Raw genomic sequence first — 10000 nt, 5'->3', positions numbered from 1 at the left:
CAGTCTGCATCTCACATTCATCAAATACATGCCGTCTTTCAGTGGCTTTCTTTCAATGCAATCCCAACCCACACCATCCCCTTCTCTACACCATGTACTGCACTAGTGCTACATCTCACTGCTTTATTCATCCATCGATTTTACCAAAGCTCAACTGCATTAAGGATTAAAAGCAAGCATAACAAAAAACCCAAAAGAAAACGACGAAAAAAAAAAGGCCATTGATTCAGTGAACCATATCTCTCTACCCTGTATTATGTAACTACTAGACCTGCAGTGAAAAAGCTGAAGCTCTGAGTTTTAAGAGAGGTATACCGTAATACGGCCTCTCAATAGACTAAGTAGTAATTTTATACAACTAGAAGAGTTCAGTGTGCCTGCTCTAGGACCTGAGTTATACAACTAGAAGAGTCCAGTGTGTCTGCTCTTTGACCTGAGTTATACAACTAGAAGAGTTCCAATGTGTCTGCTCTAGGACCTGAGTTATACAACTAGAAGAGTCCAATGTGTCTGCTCTTTGACCTGAGTTATACAACTAGAAGAGTTCAGTGTGTCTACTCTAGGACCTGAGTTATACAACTAGAAGAGTTCAGTGTGTCTGCTCTTTGACCTGAGTTATACAACTAGAAGAGTCCAATGTGTCTGCTCTTTGACCTGAGTTATACAACTAGAAGAGTTCAGTGTGTCTGCTCTTTGACCTGAGTTATACAACTAGAAGAGTTCAGTGTGTCTACTCTAGGACCTGAGTTATACAACTAGAAGAGTTCAGTGTGTCTGCTCTTTGACCTGAGTTATACAACTAGAAGAGTCCAATGTGCCTGCTCTTTGACCTGAGTTATACAACTAGAAGAGTTCAGTGTGTCTGCTCTTTGACCTGAGTTATACAACTAGAAGAGTCCAATGTGTCTGCTCTTTGACCTGAGTTATACAACTAGAAGAGTTCAGTGTGTCTGCTCTAGGACCTGAGTTATACAACTAGAAGAGTCCAGTGTGTCTGCTCTTTGACCTGAGTTATACAACTAGAAGAGTTCAGTGTGCCTGCTCTTTGACCGGAGTTATACAACTAGAAGAGTTCAGTGTGTCTGCTCTAGGACCTGAGTTATACAACTAGAAGAGTTCAGTGTGTCTGCTCTAGGACCTGAGTTATACAACTAGAAGAGTTCAGTGTGTCTGCTCTAGGACCTGAGTTAGTTCAAACTGGACGTGCTTGACAGACTCATTGTCTCATCTTTTCGACAAAGCAAAAGTCAGTCGGGCCGTTACCCTTTATTCATAAACTGGTTTGTGCAATCATTCCATTGACGTTGTAACACTACAATAAACCGTCAAACAAAGCAGCAAGTACTCTTTCAAATGCCATTGGGTCATGACAGTTCTTGACTGCTCAAGGAGAGAGAGAGAGAGAGAGGGGGGGTGTATGATGATGAAGTACATTGGAACAAACCCAGACACTTCCTCAAAAACGGTAGTGCCAGGCTTAACCTTATACTGCTCATTTGACTTGTGCACACAGCAGCAATGACAGAGGGAATGTGTAAACACAAATCAGCTTTTATTCAAGACTGTCAAACTCAAAAGCCCTTCAATCCTGTCATTGCTGCTGACTACACATGTCAAATAATCGGTATTTTAAGGACAAGCCTGGCACTTCCTTTTCCTTCTTGTTGAGGCAGTGTCTGGGTTTGTTCCAATGTAGCTTTTGTTTACCTGTGCGCTAGCTGAATTGGTAGTATTTACAACATTGACTTGAAGTTGTGTACCTTGTGAATGGAGAGAGTTACAACTCTAATATTTGTTAATCATTTGTTCTACTGGCCAGCTTTTTTATCAATATATATCCCAATGCGGACCAAACCATCAAGACTCTATCGTTCAACAATTTTCACACCAGCAGATATATTTATTCGAGAGGGGTCTGAAAAATAGAATAAATAATTGAAGTAAAGACTTAATATAATAATTCGAAGACAACAACAAAAAGGGCAACAAAACATAGATGGAACCATTTTGGAACCAAGATTGCCAGTCCTGCTATATTATGGAACTATTTCAAAAGAAAATGGATTTTTTTTTTTTTTTTTGTCTGACAATTGAAAAGTCAGAATACAGGCAAGTGAAGAAAAAAAAAAAATCCGGCACGTGAAACCGGTTGTTCGAGTCAATCATGTCACATCATGCTGTTGCCCGAAAAGGGCAGGCACCGGCTGGAAGCGAAATAGGCCTTGAGGCGAGGCCTCTCCGACATGCGGTCCTTGAAGGCGACCAGTAAGGGGATGGAGGTCTTCTGGGCCTCCCAGGCCTCTGGGAACTGACTCTGTGTCGCTCGGAGCACGTGCAGCACAGCCAGATCCACGTAAGTCACGCTGTCCCCCACCATGAATCTGCCCCACAGGAAAAATAAAACATTGGAAAGTGTTCTGTGTGTGTGTGTGTTTGTGTTTTTAAAAAAAATATTTTTATTGTTAAGTGAAGGAACCACATGGTTTTGATGATATAGGTAATCCAATATGATACACATTGGCAGGAAAACAAAAAAATCTTTGAACACAGGTAATCCACTTCTTCATGCTCTGAAATCTCCTTCACTGGTTCAGTCACACTCCTGTACTCTTGGTTTGATGTGCTAATGATAGCATTTATCAAATTTTTATACATACTACATAAAAAAAAAGATTTAATTAGAAGATATCGGGAAAAAAAACACACACAAAAAACTGACTGCTGCTTGCGATCCTGAAAAACACACTGAAAAATATTCGCTGGACCGTACACTCATAAGAAAAGAACACCACATATAGTTTTACTTTTATAATTATACACATTTTTTACACAATGCACGCACTGTAGACACTTCAGTGACTGTGTTACTTGCGGAAATCATATTTTGTATGGTAGATTTCAAAACAGGGCACAGCACACAGGGCTTTCTGGCACTGTCTACACTGAAACTTGGTGCGCTGCACCCTGTTCTTCAGGTGCTCTCTGGTGGCTCCTCTTGCCTTCTCCTTGGCGTAGCACACAACACAGTGCCTGTAGCCTGTATCTTCCATAAAGTGTTGGTGCTTGCAGTCGAGGCGGTTGACTTCCTCGTTGACCGGGGCAGCAGCACCATTCAGCTCCTCATCATCCTCAACTGGAAGACTGGCGAGGTCATAGCACACAGAAATGGCAAATTCTTCCAGTGACAGCTGTTTTTTCCCCAGACTCCTCTGCAGCTTGTTGTACAGGCAGTGAGACTGAATCATGGTGAGGGTCAAAAAGTGGAAGGCCAGCTTCTTCCACCATTTGATGGTCTTCCGGTGCATTGGCATGTACGATATCATCTGGTCACTGCGGTCAACACCAGCCATGTTTCCAATATAGTCGACAACAGCTGTGGGCTTTCTTTTGCACTCTGACCGTGATTGTACTTTGGTTAGTTCAGGGATGTGCTGAGTGGTTATCATATGCACATCCCTCTTGTCCTTCCACCTAATGACCATCACCTGGTTCAGTCTCCTGTAGTCCATCTGGCCGCGGGCGAAGGCTCCAGTCACCAAATCCTTCGGCATGCCCACCCGGTTAGCCCGCACAGTGCCTACACATCCAGTGTTGACAGCAGTGAGACTGTGGGCCAAGGTGGGTGTGCAATAGTAATTGTCCACATAAAGGACATAGCCGCAGTCTTGCAGTTGGTCCAGGAGCCTGAAGACCACGTCGTGGGGGCGGTTGCTGAGACCTGGCTTGTGGCAGTACACCTCAAGGTTCCACACATACCCCGAGGAGCTCTCACACAGCTCATACAGCTTGATGCCCCACTTGACCGGCTTGTCCTTCATGTAGACCCGGAAAGATGACTGGCCTCTCCAGGGGCATAGGGCCTCATCGATGCAAATATTCTCCTCTGGTATGTACACCGTCTTGAAGAGCTGAAACATGCAAACAGTTTTTACTATTGTGGACAATCACAATATGTATGACACAGCAAACCATCACTACTACTTCAACTAATACCACAACTATCTACAAACATTTGCTATAATTTGAGCTGATAATAATTAACAAGTGGGGAAGAATAAATGTGACCCTCCATCATGTAATGAGTCGCTTTGCACCTGACCAACTTTGCCGCAAGCAGCGATTTTAGGCGGGTGGGGGGTCAGGTTGTCGATTTTCAGATTTTTGACTTCATAGTAAACTTTAGGCTTTCTTTTATCTCATGTTGAAGTATCTAGGCATAACTGTGTTTTCTTTTGCCTCAAAAGTGAGCTTAAAATACATAACCCATCATTTTGATCGCCTATGACTGCGCAAAATCAATCAACTTTGACAAGCTTGCCCTCACTAATCAATCGTCGCTTTCAAAGTAAGGACACACTCTGTAAACAATGCGTCACTATGAAGGAAACCCCCTCTGTCATTGGCCGAGAGAGACCGCGTGACGAAACCAGCCATTCAGCACACTGGCTGAAATAAACACGGAAGCACGCATTTCAACAGAGACTTAGCAATTTCCTGACAAGATACGCTTGCGTTGCAAACATTTTGCCATTCAGTGAACAAGACAACATTTGTGAGTTTCTAACCCAGTACTTCACTGATGGAACTGACCATTCCAACTCGGCTGATGGTCATGAAATCGATCTCAGTGAATATGAAGGCGACGCTGGATCGTCGTTCAGCTTTCAGCAAGAATAATATTAATTTTGATGTAGATGACGAATCAACATTTGCACTAGATATAGAAATGTTGGAAGCCTTAGCCTGTAATTGCCGAAATCAACATGCGCCAGGTGCCATCAGTGGTGTGACTGACATGGGTACGAGTGAAACTGACTTGCTGCACTAAGTGAAGTGAGAGAACTGTGTTTCTCACAGTTCACACAAGCAAAATACAAACAGATTGACTGGGGACTGGATATAGCTGAAGTGTCTGAAGGTAAGCATTCTCATTTTAGCCACATTGACAAATATTAAAATGTAATGATGGTATAATCAAATGATAATAATCTATCAAACAATGATTGACCCAAGATTGATTTATTGTCTGTACATTGGTACAAAAATTCACTGTTTGACATGTAGAACAAAAATAATTAAAAGAATAAAGTGAATCTGAGGAAATTAACAAATAACAGAGTGTAAATTAAAAGAAATTCACGCACACACACACACACACACACACACACACACACACACACACAATGTCAATGTGTATACATGTCATTCACTCACACACACACACACACACACACACACATACACACATACACACACACACTAACAATGTGTGTCACACACTCACACAATATGTCACACACACACACACACACACACACACACACACACACACACACAGAGTCCTTTCACAGTTTAACCATTACATGTAACTGAGCATGGGGATGACATATATGACTATGAGTGAGTGATTTTGTGTTCAACTGTTAAATAAAATGTACTATGATTTATTGTATAAATTTACCATGAAATGTGCAAACTTATTTTCTTTTTACAAACTTTGTATAGGTGGTGTGTCCATCGAGATCGATGATGACCATCGTTGTCATCCAGCTGGGGGATGGGGGGAGGGTGGTGGTGGGGTGGGGGGGAGGATGCTCATGAATCTATCTGTGAATGCGCAGATGGCTGAATAGTCCAATCTGCGCACGAAATGTTCGCTGACAGTTGGGGCAGGCAAAGACAGGCATATCATTGTCAGGGAGCTTGTTTGCCCGTGACTTTCTGGCCTGCCTCTTCTGAACAGCTGCAGCAGTCCTGTTGGCCTCGCACAACTTGGCGCCTTTGTGCACAGCAGCGCGCCATTTGTCACGGTCCACTGCAGATTCCTCCCAGGAGTCAGGGTTGATATAAAACGCTTTCAGAGAGACTTTCAGAGTATCTCTGAAGCGCTTCTTCTGACCTCCGTGTGATCTCTTCCCTTGTTGCAGCTCGCCATAGAAGAGCCTTTTGGGCAGCCGATGGTCTGGCATGCGCGCCACGTGTTCAGCCCAGCGAAGCTGGGACTGCATCAGGATGGTGAAGATGCTGGGAAGGGTGGCTTTAGCGAGCACCTCTGTATCTGGGGTCCTGTCTTGCCACTTGATGTTCAGTAGCTTCCTGAGGCATGTTGTGTGGAAGTGGTTCAGCCTCTTGGCATGTCGTTGGTACACTGTCCAAGTTTCGCAGGCGTACAGTGGTGGTGTGTGTCCATCGAGATCGATGATGACCATCGTTGTCATCCAGCTGGGGGATGGGGGGAGGGTGGTGGTGGGGTGGGGGGGAGGATGCTCATGAATCTATCTATGAATGCGCAGATGGCTGAATAATCCAATCTGCGCACGAAATGTTCGCTGACAGTTGGGGCAGACAAAGACAGGCATACCATTGTCAGGGAGCTTGTTTGCCCGTGACTTTCTGGCCTGCCTCTTCTGAACAGCTGCAGCAGTCCTGTTGGCCTCGCACAACTTGGCGCCTTTGTGCACAGCAGCACGCCATTTGTCACGGTCCACTGCAGATTCCTCCCAGGAGTCAGGGTTGATATCAAACGCTTTCAGAGAGACTTTCAGAGTATCTCTGAAGCGCTTCTTCTGACCTCCGTGTGATCTCTTCCCTTGTTACAGCTCGCCATAGAAAAGCCTTTTGGGCAGCCGATGGTCTGGCATGCGCGCCACGTGTATGGTATGGTATTGTATAGATACTAAGATAGATGTACATGTATGATGTATGGAATTGTAAAGTTTTGCATAGACATTTACATTGATGATATCAGTGTGCATGTGCTTGACATGCCACTGATGCATTGCAGCATGTCATGCACATTGATATATGCACACTAGTGACACTCATAGTGATACAGCATTAATAATCACTATTTCATACTTTTATTATCAGTAAACTGCTGTATTTGATTATGTTATGAAAGAAATAATTATATAAAAGTGTATTATTTTTATTTTCTGATAAACTACTTAGAACTAGAAGTAAAGCATTTTGTAAAGTTCTGTGTAAAGAATGAAAGCTGTGTACAGAAATTAATGTTTGATATTTAATCTAACATTATTAGCATTAATGAATAAACTTCGGAACATATAGAAAATACTTCAAAACAAGGAAAATGAAAAGGGATTAAGACGTAATATTACATAACAAACTGTTTCAGGATAAACCATGCATTTTTGGAACATACTGACACCACCGGTGGAGAAAAAAGAGTGGAGGAAGAAGGTTCAACATCAACGCCATCCACCCTGACGACTAACACTTTGTACCACAAGAACTGATTACCTGTGCCACATATCTGCACATTTTTTAGCAGACTGTTTGTTTGATGAAGATGTGTGTCTTTATTATGTGAAGTATGGGTTTAGCAAGTAGGTTTTCTTTGCAGATGAAGTGTAACCTCTGTGTTTGAAATGTTCATTTGGATTATGAAGTGTATTTTATTTGATGCTATGCTGGGATAAAAGGCACGTGATGGTGCATGACAAAGTCCCTTTGTGTAAGCAGTTTTTTGAATGGATCTTTTTTGTTATTTTGTTGTGCTTGTTGCATGGATTTAATATTAATATCACAAGCACAGTAAGCCAGTGAGCACATTGAATTACAACAATTACATGATTCGGCATCATGATTTAGCATTTTTTCCCCTTTAATCTGGCATAAATTTTAGTACAGATACTATACAATGCAAAAGTTTCATAGCAATTGGACCACAAACACCACCACAACTAAACTAATCTTAAAACTGGAAGGTTTTTAATCATGTTGAGCTGATTAAAAAGTAAGTATACTTACCCCTCAGTCGCAATTCTTTCCAAAAAGATAAGAAAATTCTTCTTTGAATAAAATCAACTTCAAGTACACTCAATAGTTTTCTTTCAAACTTTGTGCAATAGTGGATATTGCCTCTAAGTATATGTGTGTCAAATTTCATGAACATATCTTGCTCAGAAGTATGTGGTTGCTATGAACTTGTTCCAAAACTTTTTGGCCTTGATTTCTCGGTTCTTTACTTTCACGACTTTAGAACCTCAAATCACAATACTTTTCACAGATTTCAAGACAGAATCATCCGGTTTCCCAACTTTTTTTTTTTTTTTTTTTTTTGGTGCTGTAAAGCTCTTTTATTGCAGATTTATGATATACCAATAACTAAAAATCAACCTCTGGTGCAAAGCGACTCATTCCGTGGTGGAGGGTCACATTTAATCATATAAATCACACACACATACACATTCAAAATAAACACACAAAAAAGAAATAACTTACATGCACAAGGTGGTCAATCAATGGTCTCAGCTTGTGGAGTGGATCATGATCAGGATGGTTTCGCTCCAGGAATGTAGAGTTGTCGTTCAGGTGGAAGAACGACAGGATGGCTCTGAATCTGTCCCGTTTCAGCAGCTTGGAGGCAAATCCGGTCTTCATAACCGGATTAGCAGACCAGTAGTCCACTATCTTCGGCTTCTTTACTATCCCCATGTGGATGAGGATAGCCAGAAATTTTCTGATTTCATTCAGTGTCACTGGCTTCCAGGTGCTGAATTGTGACCGTGGGGAAAGCTGAACTCTTTGCTGTAGCTGCTGGATGTTATTTGCAGCATAACGGTTTGCCTCTGTTTTCATATGTTTTAACATGCTTTTATCGATGAACAGACTGTAAAAATCAAATGGTTTGCAGTCCTTCCAAGGCGGCAATTTGAGGGGGCCTTGTAGTCCTGGTGTCAAACAGAAGGGTGGATTCAGTGGAAAATTTGACAAATTTCTACTCCAGTCATACATATAATCTGGACCTCCATGATCGTCAAACAGATTGTACTCATCTTCTTCCATCTTCTCAGGTTCTTCTCCATTGGTTGGAGAATCAGCCGCTGCAACTTGCGCACGTGTTGGTGTCGAGTTTTGCCGACCGGTCATTCCGCTTTCGTCGTCGTCAGTGTCGGCCAAATCGTCGATTTCATCAGGAATATAGTCGGAATCAGGGTCCGAAACTTCATCACCTGCATCGTCGAACAATCCAGCAATATCATCTTCATCATCAGACCCGATTTCATGAATCAGTTCAAGTGCTTCAACCACTATTTTGTTCCGCACGCATTGATTTCGCCTTGATGTCGCCATGTTGAAAACCACGAGGTTCCGTGAAGTTCAAAACCACCCCAAACAACTACAAAATGAACGAACAACGGTCTAAGGGAAGGAACTTGTCTGAGTTATCTGGCAGTCATGAGTTGTCGCCCTTAAAGTAAGATCGGTAACACCAAAAAAATTATCAAAATCGGTCGTAACTGTGCATCCGACACTGACGACTTAAGGTGAACACAGACTCTCTCTCTCTCTCTTTGTCACTCTTTCTCTCCTGGATAAACACGCACGTGCAAGCACGCAAGTGAGCTCAAAACACCCTATTTCTCCATTCTTACCTCTCCTAATCCCACTACACACATACTGACATACACACACACACCGGCATACGCGCGCGCGCACACACACACACATACAAACTCACACTACCCTCTACGTGACACACACACACACACACCAACCCACACTCCCACACAAATACACACACACACACATACCCCCCTCCACCCCCTTCCCAACCCACCCACCCATACAAACATACACACACACACACACACCACGATGTACTCACCCACGACCTCCCTTGTTAGCTGCTAGGGCCTTTTCAAAGTGCTGCAAAAACTTGGGCATACGATCCTTGACAAAAAACTCCTGGTATGGTTTGGTCTCCTCCACCTGGTCCAAGTAAGATGCTGTCCATTTCTTGCCGTGGAAAGACAGACGACCTGGAAGGAGAGGGAGGCTGAAGATGTAAAATCAGTGGGAAGTGGGAAAGAATGATTACATGGAATTTTTTTTTTATAGGGTAGTTAGGCCTAATTGCGAAAGATCCATTCAAAGCGACCAGCTCAATGCCGGTGTGTACTGTACAAATAACCAGTTGCACGAATGTCAAATGTTGCTCAGTTTCTCCAGTGATTGGTTGTACCAGGAAATG

At 42.7% G+C, this 10000-nt stretch overlaps 1 protein-coding gene across 1 annotated transcript in view; it reads right to left on the bottom strand.

Annotated features, from left to right (window-relative positions):
* LOC143293396 (glutathione S-transferase P-like) overlaps positions 1-10000 on the bottom strand; it is a 13597-nt gene that overhangs the window by 118 nt on the left and 3479 nt on the right. The window contains exons 4-5 of the mRNA XM_076604216.1: positions 9635-9788; positions 1-2381 (exon numbers count right to left, since the gene is read on the bottom strand). The exon at positions 1-2381 is cut by the window's left edge and continues 118 nt beyond it. Of these exons, the coding sequence (XP_076460331.1) occupies positions 2168-2381; positions 9635-9788 (368 nt within the window). The 3' untranslated portion in view covers positions 1-2167. The remainder of the gene's footprint in view (positions 2382-9634; positions 9789-10000) is intronic.

Source organism: Babylonia areolata, chromosome 19 (genome assembly GCF_041734735.1).
Source record: "Babylonia areolata isolate BAREFJ2019XMU chromosome 19, ASM4173473v1, whole genome shotgun sequence".
In the NCBI taxonomy this organism is placed as follows: Eukaryota; Metazoa; Mollusca; class Gastropoda; order Neogastropoda; family Buccinidae; genus Babylonia; species Babylonia areolata.
This window is presented reverse-complemented; position numbering and strand designations above follow the sequence as displayed.